General features: G+C 31.3%; 1 protein-coding gene across 1 annotated transcript in view; it reads right to left on the reverse strand.

Annotated features, from left to right (window-relative positions):
- LOC137931802 (aminopeptidase N-like) overlaps nt 1-18,175 on the reverse strand; it is a 35,207-nt gene extending 17,032 nt beyond the window's left edge. Inside the window, exons 1-3 of the mRNA XM_068775312.1 lie at nt 17,688-18,175; nt 4,880-5,053; nt 812-1,129 (exon numbers count right to left, since the gene is read on the reverse strand). Of these exons, the coding sequence (XP_068631413.1) occupies nt 812-1,129; nt 4,880-5,053; nt 17,688-18,145 (950 nt within the window). The 5' untranslated portion in view covers nt 18,146-18,175. The remainder of the gene's footprint in view (nt 1-811; nt 1,130-4,879; nt 5,054-17,687) is intronic.
- Nucleotides 18,176-20,227: the final 2,052 nt, after the last annotated feature.

Genomic DNA, 20,227 nt, shown 5'->3' on the forward strand with positions numbered 1-20,227 from the left:
CATTATCATCATCCTTATGCCTTCTGTTCTGCACACTATATGACCCATTCACTCCTTCAATTTACAAATCCGCTTAGATATGTCACAGAAGTAAAATTCTTAGCATAGCGCTCCCCGTGGCTCTTTATATCGTATTCTTGTAAATAAACTTCAATACAAATAAATAAAATTAGATTGACTGTTTGTAATATTAATATAACCGCTTTTTACTACCTACATATAAATATATTAGCGAGATCGGAAAGTAATGTCGTTTCTGCCGACATATTTTACAAAAAATCCGATTGATTTTTACCGCTCCGGTATTGAACATTTATATACTTGATGGCAAAAAATTGTTGATAACAAAGGTGAATATATTTTTGATTAAAAATAAAAACTTTTTGAAATGTATCCGAGTGAATTAAGCATAAGAAAGCGACATTACTTTCCGGTCCCCATAATATATACAATACTTGTACTAAAATCATAATTTTTTAAATGATTTTATTTCTTTGTCTGTTTGTTACGGCTATTCTCTCAAATGGCTTGATCGATTTTGACGGAACTTATATTGATAGGTAGCTGATATTATAAGGAATTACTAGAGCTACTTTTATTAAAAAATTTTTTTTTGATAAATACCACGTTGGTAGTCGCGGGCATAGCTGGTATATGAATAAACCTTCCGGGAACCAAACCCGTGACTTATGACTGTATATCGCAGTTTCTTGTTAACATGCTGTTTTAAAAATATGCTTACAATTACTCATTGAGCCACAACCAGCGAGTTATCTGAAACATTAGTGGTATTAATTCTATATCCACTTACCCGTTGGTTAAGAGGTTCCAACTGCCTATCTCATATCCATTAAGCATTGATGGCACGGCAACTAAATGTATCGGTCCACTTACAAGAGGTCGATTTATTGTAGAGTATTCTTGAATCAGATTTATAATTGCTTCTCCGAACTGCAGTATGAAATTATAATTCTGCAACTTTGTCTTCGGAGCCCACACGTATACTGTAGTGTTAGTATTTTTGGCCACGACTTTGCGGTTCCCGAAGTCCGAATGATGAAAGCCGACCTGGTACAACGCCACTTGTGGTGATGGAACGTATTCGATTATCGAATATTCATTGCTTGCTCTGAGAAAAAAAATAATTAAATTTATCGAGTCTTATTTCATACGTTTTAGCGGCAAATTGCCGAAGATCCACAAAGTGCCAACTTCAACGCAGTGTCTTCTAACAAACTTGTAAATATAGACATAAAACATATGTAATTAGAAAAACAATGACATATAATATGATAGTGGTTTTAAAATTACATACTAGAATCAAAAAGACTTTGTAAGTCGAGCTGTTTACATTTAGTAGTCATACGATATCTATTTAATACACCTTTGCATTAATATACCACCTTTTTTCTAAAACTATAAAAGAATCGGCATCTCGAAAACATGCGAATAAATTAATAAAATAAAATCATAAAAATATAAAGCAGAAAATTGATCTATTTAAAAGCGGAGATATTGTATATTGGGAAAAATATTTTATTACAATGTCATCTGAAAGATTTCTACTTCAAGACCTAGGCTTCTTCCGTAGATCGCCGCGATGAACACTCTTCCAGCTACCCGTGGTTGCCACTCGAGAAACTTCCGACCTCAGCGAGTCTATGCACGGCTGATATTCCTTGGTCACTGCCACTTCAGACAAACAATATTTCGAGCTACGTCAGTGACTTATAATTCTACAGATTTCGTCCTTTCTGACTCGTTCTCGCAAAAAAAGCTCTGAGCATAGCCCTCTTCATTGTTGACGTGAAAAAATATATTTTTCAGATTCATGCCACAAATACTCAAGATTGCCCTTCCAATTTATTTATGGTCAATCTTTTTTATATTCGAAAGCTAAAAAAAATCAAAACTTACTCAAAAAAAGATTAATTACATTTATTAATGTTCTCAAGTTACGAAGTGACCAGAGGAAATTGGAATTATTGATATAAATAAATATATATATATATATAGACACAAAATTAGGTATCCGAAAACTTACAGTACCAATAGTAATCAATTTTGTATTTAAAAATATAAATATATAAAATATCAATATATACTACACGCACGAAAATAAACACTTAAAAAATAACTGCATTACTTTTAAAATTATTGTATTGAATTATTAACATATTACTTAATATCGCACTGTGAACAATTTCTCTGAGAGACACTCTAGTCTCGCGATCCGAGAACTAGAAAAACTCGTCGGCTTTCCCCAATTATAATTGGACTCTTTTATAAAGGTACGGCTCTTTATTTTATTTTAAAACATTTGTCGAAAACTAAACCTTGTTTATTAGTAATATTTATTATACTTTTACATCCTTATATCTTCTTTTATTGATATGTGCTGTGTTACCTCAAAAAACTGCACATTTTTCATAAAAACACAAGTAATTATTATTACAAGAGATCAAAACTAAAGACAAACTTGTCGTTTACAAAAAGTTTGCAATAGTGGAAAGGAATTGAAATTCTTTATGTTGTAAATATATAAAGCTTCATATGCAAGAACAAAGTTGGTCAAAGAGCCAAGTAAAGGGCCATACACCGGATTCCTCTATGAAACCGAATCATGACTGGGGAGATTCGTAGATGAGTGAAAGTCACTAACATAGCTTTGATTAGCAAGTTGAAGTTAAAATAAATGGCTGTAGATTGAGAGGTCGCTTCGCCTAACTTTGTAATAATCGGATCAAGTATCGGACTATACTGAGTTGCCTCCAGCATGCAACCTGAAATATAGAAGTAAAGTATAAGAAAGGAATTTCACGATTTCAGCTTTCTAGAATGAAGCTTGTGTTATAGTGATGAAAATAAATATCATATCACATCCACTATTTGACATCGGCTTACCCCATAGATTTTCTATAGGGCCGATTGGTAGCGGTCTGCATCTAGTATCTTTCAACAACCTTAACAAGGCCTTTTGCTTAATTGTCAACGTACGTCGTACGCTATGGAGTACAAATGATAGAAACTATGTGGCTTGTCCACTGCCGTTTCAATTTACTAATCTTCAGATATCATTGTTTTAGATTGGATCTCGTAGCAAAATCTCGAGCAGAATACAGCTCGTTGAGTTACTATGAGTTTAACAAGGAGACTCACATAATATATAAATTCCAACAACGCCTGAAGTATGAAAAGTAATAATACTGTTAAATGTAATAAAAACTTTAAAATTTTAACGATACCAAATACGCTATGCGCTCCGCTCTCACTACGCCGTACCCTATACAGACGATTAGACCGTATTAGGTAAGTGTTCAAGTGGGGACACTGGGAATGGTGTCAATTATTGTGGTTTCTTTGCAAACCGGTCCTTGAGACTTACTGGTCCGTATATAGATGATACAAAATACAGAAATCATTTTGTAGACCAACCAATGTTACGTATATGGAGACTATTCGGGAATAAAATCGATTGCCTTAATCGATTTTCTCAAAATGGATTGGCTTATGTATGAAACAAATTATTGTTCATTTGTGGGAAAACGGTTATGAAATATATCACATATATTATAATTTCTACATTAAATCTATTTATTTCCAAATCGCTACAATAAAAAATACGCATTCTACATTTGTTTTAACTAAATTATGTCTCTCAACATAGATGATCAGATGCGTAAAATGTTTTATTTCATAAAATATCAATATGTTTACAATATTTAAACGTATTACATTTCAACCGCACACCTCAGAAATTGATAGATTAATAAATTGTATAATAAAGTTATTACTTATTAAGTTACATTAAAGTTAAACGCTATGCTTACATTAAGGTCCAAATTACACTTTGTAAGAATAAATAATAAAAAATGTATTGCTCATTTAATCAGCAGATCACATTAGCTATATTTCTGTATATCACAAAAAAGGCAGATGAATAACAAGAACTGATGATAATCGATCATCTTCTCAATCGTTTTCTTCATCACTGAAGATCGTTTCCGTCTCAATTCGATGATGGGCTGTTGTTATGCAATCCATGTTTTCTTCTTTCCTCGGATCAGTAGTAACGGGGAGTGTCATCATAGATTTGATCAGATATAAGATATAAGTCAGCAGCCAGATACTCTTTAACAGTCAAATTTTCCAATAACCAATACTTTGTTGAGGCTATCAGATAGCCTGTAGGCTATGTGCCCAAAAAAACTTAAGACTCCTAGATAGCAAATCATGGTAAGGCTTTTTTGATATTAATTTGTGCGAAGATGAACTAGTTAGTACATCTTGCTATCGAAGATATGCGTAACATTTTTGTATGATTAGTGCTACTCTACGCGTACTAGAAAACAAAGGCACCAAAGTTGTCTCCAGAGAATACTAATTTCAGTTAAAACGTCTTTTAAACTAAGAAAAAAAATTGTTTTGAAGAAGTTTCGACTCATTTGCAAAAGAGATTTTTTGTAAAATCTAAATTGTGGCGAATGTCTAAATTTACTTTTTGGTCAAAGACTGACGCTCTTCGATTTACTTTTACGTCTTCACTGGGTTCAAGGCAGCAAATTCCTGAAGGCGTTTAGTTTAGACCTCTATATAGTAACAACTAGTAGATTCCATCTACAGTTAAAAGGAGTCTAGGTCGGAATGTTACATGATTTATTTCATCGAACATCCAAAAATCGAATCAATCAACTACTTCTATTGCAGTAACTTTTACAACTAAGATTTCTACTACTTCAGTAATCGTTGCTGCTCAATCGAGAAATAACAGAAGAAACTACAGCACCGATTCTATCGTAAATAGTAGAAAAACTGAGTAGCCCTAGATTTCAGGCTTCAATACTTTAAGTATTAACTTTGTCGATGGAACTATACTTACTTGTAACGCCGTTGTTCTTCCGAGATAACCAAACTATTGTTAGTAGTTTGAATATCAACTCGTGGAGGTGGCTCGAAAACTTTGAATTTGAATACTGCTTCGAAGCGTGGATCATCGAAACACGGGAAGAAGTATTTCGCCTTATTTGGTGATAAACGCGTAGTGTATAAGTACCTGTAAAGGAAGAAATGTTGATTAATTATAAATTAATTTTCTCGTGCGAGGTGGCAGTGTGTAGTACTACCCCCACTAGGAGGAGGACATAATTAAGATCGCGGGAAGTCGGAGTCTAGATACGGCCAGCGCAAGACTGGTCAACGTATCGATCTTTAGTGGAAACCTATCTGCAGCGGGTGTCCATCGACTGAAAAAAAAATAAGAAAAAGATTGGAAAATATTGGTCATACCAAATTTGCTTTATCCATTTTGGTCTTGTACATTAATATGGTGTCTTCTAATATGTATGTGAATCATGTAATTTAGCATAGCAAAATATTTATTCCTATCACCATTGCTCGTAAATTGCTATCAAAACATCAAAAGGTTATCAAGCATGGCTCAGTCATGTGATCGGAAAGTAATGTCGTTTCTATCGACTTATTACAGAAAAACATTGAAAATTTTGCATTGAAAATTTGTATACTAGATGGCAAAAGGTTGTTGATAACTTAAATGAATATATATATAAAGTCGTGTGAATTTAACTTAAGTAAGCGAGCATTACTTTCCAATTTACTTAATACTTTACGATCCTACACCGTCTCTCAAAAAAAAGGAGTTCCATACATACATAAATATTTACATACATACAAACATATGCAATCACATACTTACACGTAATTACATACATAACATAAATACATTTTAACTATCTGAAATGCTTTCTATTTATAATATTTTTATGTTATGGCACTAATACTTTCTGAAATATACCAAAAAAGATTTTTAATAAATATGAACATAGCAATTGTTTAGCATATAGTGTGGTAATTAAATAAATAGATAAAATTAATAAATACATGTGTAAATTCAGTCATACATAGTCATACATGTACATACATAGAAAAAAAGTCCCGAAGTTACCATATTCGTGTATTCGTTATCTGCTATACAATGAGAGTGTCCAATATGGAGCAAAGAACAAACTGGTTCACAGCCCACACGGATGCGTCGAGGTCGTCTTGTACGACAGAACAGGCGAAGCGTAACTAATCTGTACATCAATTGAACGTAGTTACGTAGCAGAGATCCAACGCAGGACAATGCCAAAAATATTTGAGCGTAAAATTTAACTACCATGCCATTCAATGTTAAATTTAAGCTTCATTGGTTATAACACATTGGGTTATTATCGGCTTTTTAATTTTTCAATTATAACGACGTCATACATGGAAGGAAATTCTGATCCATGCGAATTATATAAATTAAAAAAAATTAGATTTTAAACTCTAAATATTAGGTAATAAATTTTTTTAAAGATTAACTTAAACGAATAATTATTATAATATATTTTAATCTTTTGTAACGGTGCCATATAAATGAAAGTAAGCATTCTATAAATACCAAATCGATACAGCAATTTTATTTAAAATGTTAATTTTTATTATATATAGTTGATAAATATAATAAACAGATTTGAAATAAAACAAATAATATTATTCTTATTAAATTTATATATATAAAAAATAATGTTTGTCTATATGTCTTTTATATAATCGTAAACTAAGCATTTGATCATTTGATGATCTTTAGCAAAGTTGTTGTGCATGAGCCTACGAAGGTTTCTAAATAGGTATGATCAATTTTCGACTTCATATATTGCCGTAACAATTCATGCGGATTTTAAATGAAACGGAAAATGCGAACGAATGATTACTTTTCGAGTGCGCGTCGCGAGACAAAGCTTATTTGTTATAAATTAAATGTGTTATTCTTTTTTCTCATTCTTTTTCACACTACATACTTATACAGGATGATTAGTTATAGGTTAAAAATATATGTAAGAGAGTAAGCTAATTTGATGTCAATGGTTTCAGAAATAATAAATAATGAATTAAGGTTCACACGATTCTAAAACTCATTATTATTTACTATTTTTCCCTACAGGCCTTGTACTGCCTAAAATTATTGGCCTATCGGATTAAAAAAAAATAATGTGACATATTTCAGAGTATTTGCTTTATACAGGATGATCGGGAATAGGTGTAAAACATTCAAAGTTTTGGATTGACAATTGAGGCTTACATACAGACATACATGCATAGTTCTACAGTAACACGATGTTCGTTTTTCTAGTTTACAATGGGTGATAGATCATACAGAAATTAAATAAAAAATCACCCTTATTACTATTACATAAAATTACTAATAATTATGTTAATAAACGCGTAGAAATTTTTCAATTCAAGCCCATTTCAATTTCAAATTCAAAGTATGTCGTTCTCAACAAACCCATAAAGAACACAATTTATGTTTTTCAGGTTATTTATTTCGTATATTCATACATTAATAAACAATGTACATCAGTGTGCATTCCTCTTTACAGTACATATAAAATTTTTGCAAGACCTTGATAAAATTTGCTGCCTATCTACAAAATCTGTTAGGAACAATCTAGTAATTTATTAGCACCAATACGTTGTTTTAAATTTAGCTTACCATCCATTCTTACATCATTCATTGTTAACATTGAACAAGAAATAAGAGTTTTTTGCAATGTGAAGTCATCTAACTCAGATTTGTGATGGTTATTTTCATTCATATTGTGATCTTGAAAAAACATAAATAAATTAAAAACAATTTTGAAACGTATAAGCAAGAGTAAGGTTTGACAACCACTATACAGATGATAAATTTGTCAAAATTTTGCTAAAATAAGTCACAGTTTTTAAGTTTTAGATCTACTTGTCAATTCGTTTGATTCTATTATTTGAACTACTTCAGGTAATTCTACAGATTTTATTGCGTTAGAATATGCGATAAGGTAATTTATTTTGCATTAAATTAGTTTAGGTTGCTGTGAATAATATGCATTTTCCTTCTTTCTTCGTCTTCAATAAATTTGATGTAGATCTCTTTTCACTCCTTCTCTTTTTCATGTCTTGTGCAGTCAGTCTAGTCGCTATGCGCCACCTTCAGGATGTCATTCCCCGATCGCATTTCTGGTTTTTGCGTAGTGTTTTCTGGTATAGTATTTAGTTTATTCCAGCAGCTATATTTGAGTTTTGTACCACTAAGACCGATATCTGTACCTATCTTTGTTTGCGTTTCAGCTCTATATCGAGGGTAAGAATGCATTGGTCAAATGAATAGCAAAATAATTCTAACATCAGCATCATTGCAGCCGCTGGACCTTCAATGCTAAATAGGACTATATCCATAGTCTGCACATGCCCTTAATTACGTCACCTGTTCACTTTGGGTTGAATCATCAACAAATCTAGCAACCCCATAAAAGTATGAAAAAAAGTCGTCATTAAAAATACTCATATACTTATGCAAAAGTATTTTGAAAAAGATGCCTGTTATACATTTAGATTTTAAATTGAGAATGTCAGCTGTGATGATAATTAACAAAATACACGAATTAAATTGAGGGCCATTATTCATAGACAATTCGCTAATTCCATTGACGGTACGATCGAGTCTTAATTAAAAAATTACACGGCAAGTCATCTAAATTGGTCTCAAGGATCTTTCAGTAAGTATATACCACAGTTACTGATCATCTGCTTAGAATGATTTAGCTGAGATGTAAACAGACGAGGATTTAATAGGACAAAAATTGCTAAAAATACAGATGGATGCACACACGTGTCACTATTATGTATACATACACATACTCTTCCACACATGCTCATGCACACAAACACATGTATGAATACTTCCGTTCGGATCAATTAAGGAATGTTTTACCTAAATTACTTTTATTTTTATTAGTTTTGTATTTATTATTAGTCTAGTTTTGTGTCTTAGTTGATTATACTTACTATATCGTCTTGTTTTTTTTTGTTTTTGCCTTTATTTTGTGTTTATTATGTGCAATAAATATAATATTATTATAGTAAGCATCAAAATAATTAATAAATTAACACTAAATTTAGAAGTTTGACTAAATGCAACAACAAAAAATACTCACATATGTAATGCTGGAAATGTTTTTGTGTTAAATGATAGATATATCCGCAACGGTAACAGAGACACTTAAATTCGTTAAAATTACGTAAATTTGTAACAGAGGAAATGTCACTTTAATTTCGGCCACAAATAATATTAGCAGAACCTAAATTCAAAAGGCGCATCCTTAGGTCAATCTAACCTTTGATATTAAATAACGATGGGAAAGGACCCTTTAGTATTATGCTAATGACTCGTAACGCAAGGGCTATAAAGTAAATTACTATAGAGGTTTAATGTTTAAGTCATTTGAAAGGTCATTTAAAATTATGGTGTTTAGATTTAGTTTGTAAAGAACATATAATAACATCGTTATCATATATTTCTATATTGATTTTAATGCGTAGATTTAATGTCGTTGATACTAATTATTGTTAAGCACTATCTATCAATCCATATTTGTAAAGAGCAATCGTTAAGTTTCTAGCCGGATCTTGTCAGCAACAACTTCTGAGCTGGCGGTAGCTTCCTATAGAGAAAAAAATGTCGACATTTTATGTTGATTAACTATTTGAAGATGTTTGTAACAACCTTTTCTGTAACAGTTATCTATGTTGAATTTTTAATTTTTTAACTCAAGATATTGGAACTTGACTTTGACTTTACTATTAAGTAGTTATTCAGTGTCTATTGGTAAAACTATTTTGTTTACAGCTTTGTTATTGTCAGTCGCTTCCTCGTGAATGAGAATAATCTTTAAACACGTCAGTTTCTACCCGAATTTTTACAGGTTGCTCTATTTTGTAACAATTTTAGGATCTTTGCACGCTTTTGAAATTGCATCATTGTAGCGATTTTCTATCCAATTCATCATTGCCGACAATATTAGCTTCTCAGATTGTTCGGGCTCCTCCTTGCAATATGGCTGAAGTCCCCTGCGCAAGAACACTATTGATAATTGGGTCCTCGTTCTGAGATCTTCAACACTAGACGAATATATGTGCGCTTTCTACGAGATTCTTAATGATCAGTGCCAACGCAGAATCTTGAATGAATCTATCCTTTAGTTTGTACATGACTTAAGCTTCCAGGTTTCGCAAGAAGACGAGGACATATTAGACTATAGCCAATGCATTTTTATTTGTTTTTTTTTTATTAAAAAAATGTATTATTCTCACATTAGATATAATTGTATTGTTATAGTATCATTGGCGGTCACTATAGATACGATCACCACCTCGTTAGTTGAACTATGATGTCAACTGCAATTACTGGAAATAACTACAATTGTCTTTAACGCTTACGTAATACAGCTTTAAGTAGTACGATACAGTTTATTTGGGTATAAACCAGTGTTTCCCAACCTTTTTTTTACCACGCCCCACCTAAAATTATTACGCGCCATTTTGTATCATATATAATTTTTATATTAAAGTGAAAGGGATAAGTACGTGTCGAGTCCATTTTAGAATTGCCCCCCATAAAAAATCAAATTGCTACCTGTGGTACGTGGGTGACACTTTGGGAAACACTGGTAGACCATAATCATGCCTGATAAGATCGCCTCGATGACTACTCTCGAGCCTGTGGCTATGTCCTTCAACTTCCCATAGCCGTGACAATATTATTGTTTCACCTAGTAGTGGTACCTACGCCTTGTCTACAAGTTTTTGATCACCCCTCGTGAAACTTACGACGCCAATGGCCGTCAACCGCACGAACGATGTGCCAAGCCGATCGCCATTTAAAAACGAACAATTCTTATAACTACACCTTTGGTGAAAATTATTTTTATTTTTATTTATTTAATTAATTTAATTACTATTTAATGGAATCAGGCGTTACCTCGCGGATGTCCATCCTAAGTAAGAAAAGGACCAGTCAGAGAGAGTAGTAGAGACTCTGTGTTTCGCACTAATCGGTGTAACATAACTTCTGAAGATGCCCCGTGGAGGAGTAAAACACGTGTTGTGTAATTTGGCGGTGGCGGTTGTGTGATTCGCATTGTTTGCCGCATACGCTTTTATCAGCGGGGTGGCGGGCGGTGCATTTTATTGCACGACTACCACTGCATGTGCGGAATTGGCTAAATATTGGTGCTTTTCTTACTTAATTTAATTACTTGCATAAAATTTTTATTGTGATATTACTAGTCAAGTCAAAAATACAAAATATATTCCTGCGAGTAATCCTCTGAGACCTTGGTTCGCTGTTTCAAGTCATCATTTTATTAATTTATTTTTATTCATATTTTTATCCGCATCATTCACTTGTGTCGACTTATGTAAGTCATAAGAGGAATCAAATTGAGCTTTTCTATAAAATCATTTCTTAACTTAAACCAAAAAGCTTAAAAACATATCTCAGAGGAACCCACAACATACTTAAATGTGTCTCTTTTTTATGGTCACCTTCACGATATTCTCGCTATAGAAGTACATTCTGAAGCTTAATTATAATTTAAAATTACTTGACATTTTAACAATATGTTTTTAAAAGTTTTTAGTTTAATAAAGTTTGTGATATTACGTGATAATTCAATGAAATTATCTTATTAATTTTATGAACACATTTATAAACATGTACACATTTATAGTAGCTTCCTAAACATGAACTATTGTATTCCATACATAAAGTTTTACGCATATTATGTAGACTTATAAAACCTGTTGTACACACGCTTTTTTCGTCGTGGAAATCGACGATTAATACGACATACACAGCCACAGTTATCAGTTTTTAATGGGTCACCGTGGGAGTTTGTTGACATAAATGGCGTCGAAGCTTCACAACGCTGTCGCATACGCCGTGTCTACTCCACGTGCTTTTCTCTTCTTTTTTTGTTTATTTATGTACATACTATATGCTAGTATATTTTTATCTTGTAAGCAGTCATGGAGAGCAAGTCTGCAGCTTGATGCTGAATACTTCAAACTAAGTAGCCGTTTGCTATTGGAACTTTTAACAGAACTCTTATTATCACCTTATTATCAATTTATTTTTTAACTCTTCTTCGCATGGTGTTATAGTATAAGTATAGTATATATATTAGTATATATAGTATAAGTATAGTAAATATTGTAAGTCTTATTATATATTTAATTTTATTAAGGTAGATTTATTGAAATTAAAAAAAAAATGGAAAATTGATGTACATGAGAAAAATAAATGAACTAAATTAAGCTGTGATACTGCAATAGAAAATACAACTGAAGTGTTTGAGAATGGATGAAAGGAATGAAATGATTGAGAAAGGAAGATGGAATTATGGAATGATAGAAGGAAGAAAAAAAATATTGTGAACTTTGAAAGAAGAGGACGAAAATAAAAAAAATCATGTGAAAATTTGTTAAGGAATGAAAAACCCTGTTTCCAACAAAATAGGGGCGAAAGGAGAGGTCCCAATAGCGGAGGCCTCATAAAAAAAGTGTTATAATTGTGGAGAAAAAGCAGGAAGAAACTCCACAACAACACATCCTTTAATAAAGTTAAAGTTATATTTATACATGTACACTTTATCAGACATAGCTTTAATAATCAAAATAATCAGGCGACATAACTGCCAAGGATTCTTATCATTTAAATTTTCGTTAATTTATTAATAAGCGTTTTTTGTTAATTTATTTTAATATGCGTTTAGAATTTTGTTAATGGTAGTCTAATAATGTTTTATGGCGTTTTATTTAAAAATCTGATTCCGTTTTTTTCAAATGAATTATAGACTTTTTGCAGTCGAAACTCTTTATCGAATTTAATTCTTTCTTTTTTGACGCATAAAAATTATTAAAATAAAATAATTAATTAAACAGAACTAACTGAAATTTTGATTTATAACTTAACTATATAAAGTGTGTAAAATTATTTAATAAATCAAAGTAAATATTACAATTTGACTTATAGTTGATGCACACAGTGTTACTATATGAAACGAAATAGTAACGTGTGAAGTAAACCAGATGGCTGTTCCATACGGAATATTTTTAGTCCAATAATATTGAAAGAAGTGATGAACTACGCTGGTTGAGTTTTACGGTGTGTTGTTTTTTTAATAAGAATATTCAAGTACAAGTGTACTCTTAACAAGGATGTTGATAAAATGTCACCAGAGCAAACGTTAAAAAATAGTTCACATTTCAAAGTGATTTCAAATATAGCTGACCGTACCAAGGCTAGGACCCTGAGTTTAGTCATTGTTAATAGATCAACTAATTTAATAGCAACTAATAACACTTATTTCGCTATCGCTCGAGCTCCAGAAATTAAAGATGCCAACAGGCAATATGTCATAATCGATGTCAAAAACTACATGGCTTATTTTACTTTTTATTTCATATGGCTCCCGTTTTTGAAAACTTTTCGTACTTTTTCTGTGTTGGAACGAAAGGAAGTATTTTTACAAAATATTTATTTTTGATCATATTTTGCGTACGATTTTTTCTTCTCAATGTCATTTATTTATTTATCTTTTATTTATCACAAATTATTTATTCTTTACATTTTTTCTTAATCCTTTCATTCACCGTCTCACTTTCCTCGCCTTCCCTTCAGAATACTACATGTTTACATTTTATACTGTTTTGCTTTACTTTTATTTCTTTTATCTTGAAGATCTTTTATTACCGCATTCATTGTCGGAAGCCAGCCTATAATACCACGTGATACTCGGATCTCAACTTTTAGATGTTTTCCGAACAAGACTTTCGTACATACATTTTTTTAAATTAGCCTGTTAATGCTAATCTAGTTTTCGCGAATTTCTAATTGACTCGACCTTTTCATTTCCGCTCAATCGTGCCGCGTAACTGTGAATATGCATTTTTTATCTACTTAATATATGTGAATACATTTCAAATTGGGTTCTGTTTCTATTACGTGATGGATCTAATTGTCTTTTTCTATCTGTTTATGAAATAAAGTATCAAAGATGCAAGAATTAAAATGTTTTACGTGCAATTTGAAGAACGGAAGATCGGAAGACGAATGAAAGTATGCGAGGTAGCCTAGCAGAGGAAAAAGTCGAAATGGTATTGAGCAGGCCGTATAACGCGCAGAATAGAGAACCGCTGAAGCCTTACATACAATTAAAATATAAATCTACGCATTCGAATTCCATTTAATTTGGCTTGCTTGGCGCGTCAGTGATCACTCATGAACAAACTCAGAATTAGTGTGTTTTTGTTCAAACACATTGCTGTAAAAAATTTACTAACGTTTATATATTATATTGCTATTTTACAATAAAAGTGCATATGCATATGTGCAGCACATGAAATGAGCGACGAGTCAGAGCTGTCATCACTTTGGGAGGTAGACTGCACAGTTATTTTCTACCAATATCCATTTTTTCTCTGGTGATGAAATCTATTTCGGACCTATGCCTGAATTCGAATGATTGCAACCCTCGGTTTTTTATTCACGCCAGTAGTCGAAATTATGGCTTATACGTAATACGCTAGTGTGAAAGGCACTGGCCTTGTGCTTCGATTTAAATAGTGATGAGTTAGACAGGAGTGCAAAACCTTTTATGGTAAAACGCACTGAGGAATTAGACTTCTTTCTCCTGAGAATCCACCATAAAGAACATATAACGGATACTGGAAGAGGGCGATGAAATCTGTGGCTGCGCGTGAGCTCTGATATTTTATTATCAGAAACCTACTATAACTTTGCTCTACAAATTATTTCTTTTAAACTCAGTTCCATTAATAATTTTATTTCAAGTCATTTTTTTCTTTAACATCAAATTTTGAAAGTCTTTAAAAAACAATTATCTGTGTGATGGTTTTGCTAATTGCTACATACAATTTATGACTTTTTAATGTCGGTTTCTATAGTGACCATATCAAACAAGTTCAAGCATACGTCCCGAGTAAGCCTTGTCTGTCCGCCCACTATGTTTACTTTTGTGGTCATAGGACATTACGGAGGAGGCGTTTACTGCACTTCCCTGTTTTTAACCTCAAGTAGTTATTATGTTAGCTTCATAAAGCTTGAAATAATCAACAAATAAGTATGTTAACATTGACGCAATAAAAAACTTATATAATATAATATATATATATATAATATTTAGTACTAATGTTGCTATTGGTTAATATTATAATTAAAAAACTAACGAAAAGTTCGTTAGTTTCTTAATTATATGTTAATGAAAAATGAGACCTTCTTCATCAATTTAAATAGTAATATATATACATTAAATAATTAAGAAAATTGTTTATTAATAAATTTTTATATGATTTAATTTTTTTGTTAATTATATCTATCGAAAAAATATACTTTATTAAATATATAAGTATTACTTGCATTACAATAACAGAAAAATAATCCGACACATCCTGGGCAGACATACGAAATTCCTTCCATAATATTTTTTTATATTAAATTCAGTATACACCCCATAGAGTTTACATTTACACATTTATATTTGTGAATTTAAACTCTCTCTTATCTCCTCTTTTCAGCAAAAATATGCGCACTGCAAGGCTTTCAATTCTACTGAAGATTGCTATGGGGGATACATTTCTTCAATTTTATTTGATTACATATACTATTTTGAATAAATTATAGTAGATGATAGATTAAACAGAACTAATTGAGAATTCTGTACCGTATCATTGCAATGGAACGGTAACAGAGTATATTTAAATTTAGAACATCTGTCATAAAACAATGAAGTGCATCCAATTTATTTGTATTCACATCGCTTATTACAGTGACTCATTTATAATTTGTAACTATTTTTTTTATGTTTAATAGCTGCTCTGTGTGGCCTTGTACTGTCAAAGGCCACAAGTCTAATGCATTCTATTAAAAACAATATGGCGTATTTCAGTTACATTTTATTTAATGACTTAATGTCCTAATTTAAAAAAGGATTACATACGAAAATACGATTTCTGTTTCGCACACTTTAATATTTAGTAAACGAAACAGGTCAGCGGATTAGCAGTAATCACGGCAGTGGACAGGCTACATGGCATGCAGAACAAATAGTTGCTGGGACAGATTCTGGTGTAGAGACCAAGATGAAAATATTAGAAGGAAAATAGTAAAAAAAAATATTTTTCTCAACATACGAAATAACGTGTCTGTCAAAATTAATTTAATATCCGTCGTTATCAAAAACAGGCTACATGATTATCATTATCATTTCAATCGCAGTACATCCACAGCTGGACATGAGACTCCCAAGTAGATTTCCCATAAGACCGTCTGGAAGTTGCCTGCATCCAGTGTCTGAAGTGTAATTAAATATATAACTATGTTTTCTCATTGATTTTATTCAATTTGACTTAAAGAGTACTTGATTTTTTTTAATTTTCAATAATAATAATTATTTTTAAAAAATAAGTGTTTACTATAGCGTATTTAAAAGCCACCATGAAAAACTGTCTATACCAAAATTTCAACTGCTAAAAATCTCTACCTCATTTGTAATAAACGGAATAAGATTTTTCAATTAAATTTCTCAAATAATTATTGCATTAACAATTACAAAATCAAAACGAATATTAAATGTACATTCACGTAAAAAGCGTATTACTCAAAAATCGAATATTTGAATGGGAGAATCCTTGGTAATGATGTCGCTTGATTATTTTGTTTTCATTTAGACTATATATGCGTAAGTCCCATAAGACTTACTCACACATAAGTACACTGTAAAGTTCGTCCAAGCTTCTTCCCCGTAACTATAACATCTTGCCCAGCAGAGTACAGTCACAATAAAAAAGTTTTAAAAACAAAGCTTACAATCAATAATGTTCTGTTAAAAGTTTCCATGTTAAATAAATGTGGTTTATTTTTAAGTTCAATTAGATCGCCTAAGTTTGATTTATATAACGTCGTAAAAAACGGTTATGGAATATTAACTTTTTACACGTAATTTTATAATTTATGAACATACATAAATATAAATTATTTTTGACTTCTACTATCAGTTCAGTCATATACATTTAATTGACAACTATCTGAAATTATCTGCAAAACAGTCAATTTGAATAGAGCATGGTAAGTATTCGCAGATTTGTTTTCGCATTTGATTAAGTGGTTGGCGTATTTTTAACAAATAAAAATTGTCCATAAGAGATAGAACGAAGAGAGGGGTACCTAGATATAACTAGAGCTCAATTTCTGAGAGTTAAAAGAATTTTAACTCAACAATTAAATAAAAATTGATAGTATTTTATTTCCGATCGAATAATATCATTTTATAATTGATAATAATATTATGTTATATATCTTAATCGAAACGTTTATATTTAAAATCGAAAAAATCATTATATTTAAAAATATAATAAACTTTCAGATTTCTTGATTTTTAGTTAAAATATTATGACACATTACAAGAAAAAGTATACTTTATTGCCTAAAAAACTTCGTATATTATTACAGTCAGAATTTAAGAAGAAACAGAAAAAACGTACATCTATATAAACATATAAGATTGTTTTAATTATTCCATTTACGATTCATAAACAGTTGGAAATTTTTTTATGATTTTTGGATTTTGTTTCGTCCGGAATAGAATAATAAATATTAAAATAAAGCCATATATAAGTTAATTTTTTAAATTAAAAATAAACATTAGACTAGCCGTATTAAAAATTGAACCTTAATAATTTTGTTGTTAATTTGGATTGTTGTTAAATAATATCTGCTGTCAGTTTAAAATAAAAAAATTACTTACTTCGTTGTACCATCTTCTTTATAATCAGTTATGAATATACCTTCGCCGTCTTTCTTCAGCCGTTTAGTGAAAGATATCTTCAATAAATATTGTGTTTTATATACGTTGTATTGTTTTAATGAGTCCGTCAAATATATAAATAATTTTCCTTTGACTTTGTCGAACTCGTATGGTCGATGTTTATTTACAAGATCCCGGTCGCCTTCCAAAACTTCGATAGAATCCCGTCGCACGTCCAAATCTCTGGCATCCATTTCTATTATCTTCACATTTGGCGCGTTCGCTATTATAGTTATCACCATATTGCAATCGTAATAAGCATCACCCGATTTATAAATGTACGGTATTACAGTCAGGTCGTATTGCACTGGATACACTGTGTAATTAAGACATTCCTCATCTACGAAACTTGCTTTGATCGTTGTACAGAATAATAAAAAATAAAGTGCGCGAAACATTTTGTTATTTTTTTTTTTAATTTAACAGACACGTCCTCGCACGACGCGCGTAATACTGCGTTTTGTATTTTGCACCGACTATCGCCTTGGCGCCAAAGCCGTCTGATATATCTTGACCTGCCCCGCCTCCCGCGTCGCGTGTGATCAGTATGAAACATCCGGGCAACGTCATACACTAACATAGACTTTCTCATTATGGTTTTTATGAACGCTTATAAAAACAATATTTTGGTTGCACTATAAAAACATTTTTTTTTACCTTGGTTATCAAAATTTACAGTTAATCATAAATATCTTCGAAGCTAATTCGAAAGAAATAATTCGTAACAAATAATGCATTTCAATTATTATATGTTAAAGTATTTATTATCAGTCTAATTAAATGTAACATGAATACGCCAGACCAATAACAGATAGTAAACAATAATTCATTTTAATATATTATAATTAAAATTTCGGAACGCTTATTCTTACAATACTATCATTACGATATTTATTATTTCTGATACTATTGATTTTTAGATAGGGTTTACCAAACAAATAACACCAAAAGAACTATATATTTGTCATCGTTTCAGCTTATACACGCCCACTACAATGCTTTCACTAAAGATATCTATAGGAGATATACCATAATCGCAATCCTTGGCAGACGAGTTGGCGAACGCATTGCGATATTGTGGTACTCAAAGGATGCTGCTGCCCATCACCTGGAAACATGTTTATGAGATGTGGAAAACAAATGACTTGTTTAAGATTTAGCGAGTATCGAACCCGCCACCTTCGATTGCAAGTCTAATTCCTTTACCACTAAGCTACCACTGTTCCTTTGGGCTATACATTCATGCCTTTAAAACTTTTACACTTATAACCAATCAACCTGTATATTAGTGAATGTAATTTTATATTGGACTTTTTGAGCACATAATATTATAAACTATTTCGAACAATGTACACGTCGAGTACCAGGTACTTATCCTTCTTCTATATAGAATGGTATGTATTGTTGTCTGCAAGAAATTGCCTCGAATGATAATAATGCCTATTGTTATTATTCGTTTATGTTAAAGTGTATTAAATAAATATTATATTTTCAACTTTTAAATGCTTAATGAATAATAATAGTTTCATACAGAGTCCAGTCTAGTTTTATTTAACAACAAACGAATGTTACGTAAAAAAATTGTTAATTTAGTTGTTTTTTCATTTAACTATTTTTCTAAAATAAAAGTAACCCAAGTTACTGCTCGTTATATTAGCTATCTCCTAGTATATGTCTCGTCAAAATCAATTCAGCTATTTCAGAGATAAGCCGGAACAAACACACAGACAGACAAAAATTTACAGAAATGTAATTTTGATATATATATCGTATGTATGTTTATATGCATGTAGTAAAAATTGATTATTTTAATATTACAAACAGACACCCAGATTTGATTTATTTCTATATATCAATACATAGATAAGAAACATTTTTGGTAGTCAAAATTATTATATATACCTCGCTGTCATTTTATTAACATTAAGTACTACATAAACTTAAGGCCTTTTATGTTCACGTCCATAAATTAAGGCTTGACATTAAAAGGATTGGCCGATAGCGGAAAAGGGCGGAATAGACGACTAGACAGTTGCAAGGATTTATGTACAGGATGATAGGTTATATTTGTAAAAGTTAAGGGGTGAATGTATGTACGAAAATGCATTTTCAAAATTCGTGTCAATACATATTAAAATTAAATATTACCTACTATCTATCCTAGATTTTGTACAGCTAGAAGTAATTGGAGCATCGCATTAAAAATACAAAAATATTTTTGTAGATTGTTCACTGAATACAGGTTGATTAGAAACAGATGTCAAAGCTTTGAAAAGCTCGCAAATGAACTGTACATTGATCCGTTTAAACCTTTTCCAGCTAAACCAATCAACCTGTACATATAGATTCGATATAGCACTAAATTGGTAATGCATTGTGTTTGTTATTTAATATCAAAAGATATTGAGGAATAAGCTGTTTTATTAATTATTTATAAGCGATTAAACTTCGAAAGAAGAAAGGTTTTGTCAACAGTGCTA

This window comes from Battus philenor, unplaced genomic scaffold (assembly GCF_028537555.1).
Source record: "Battus philenor isolate CCGP_79_NKW_IND1 unplaced genomic scaffold, ilBatPhil1.0.hap1 SCAF_8, whole genome shotgun sequence".
NCBI classification, from domain to species: Eukaryota; Metazoa; Arthropoda; class Insecta; order Lepidoptera; family Papilionidae; genus Battus; species Battus philenor.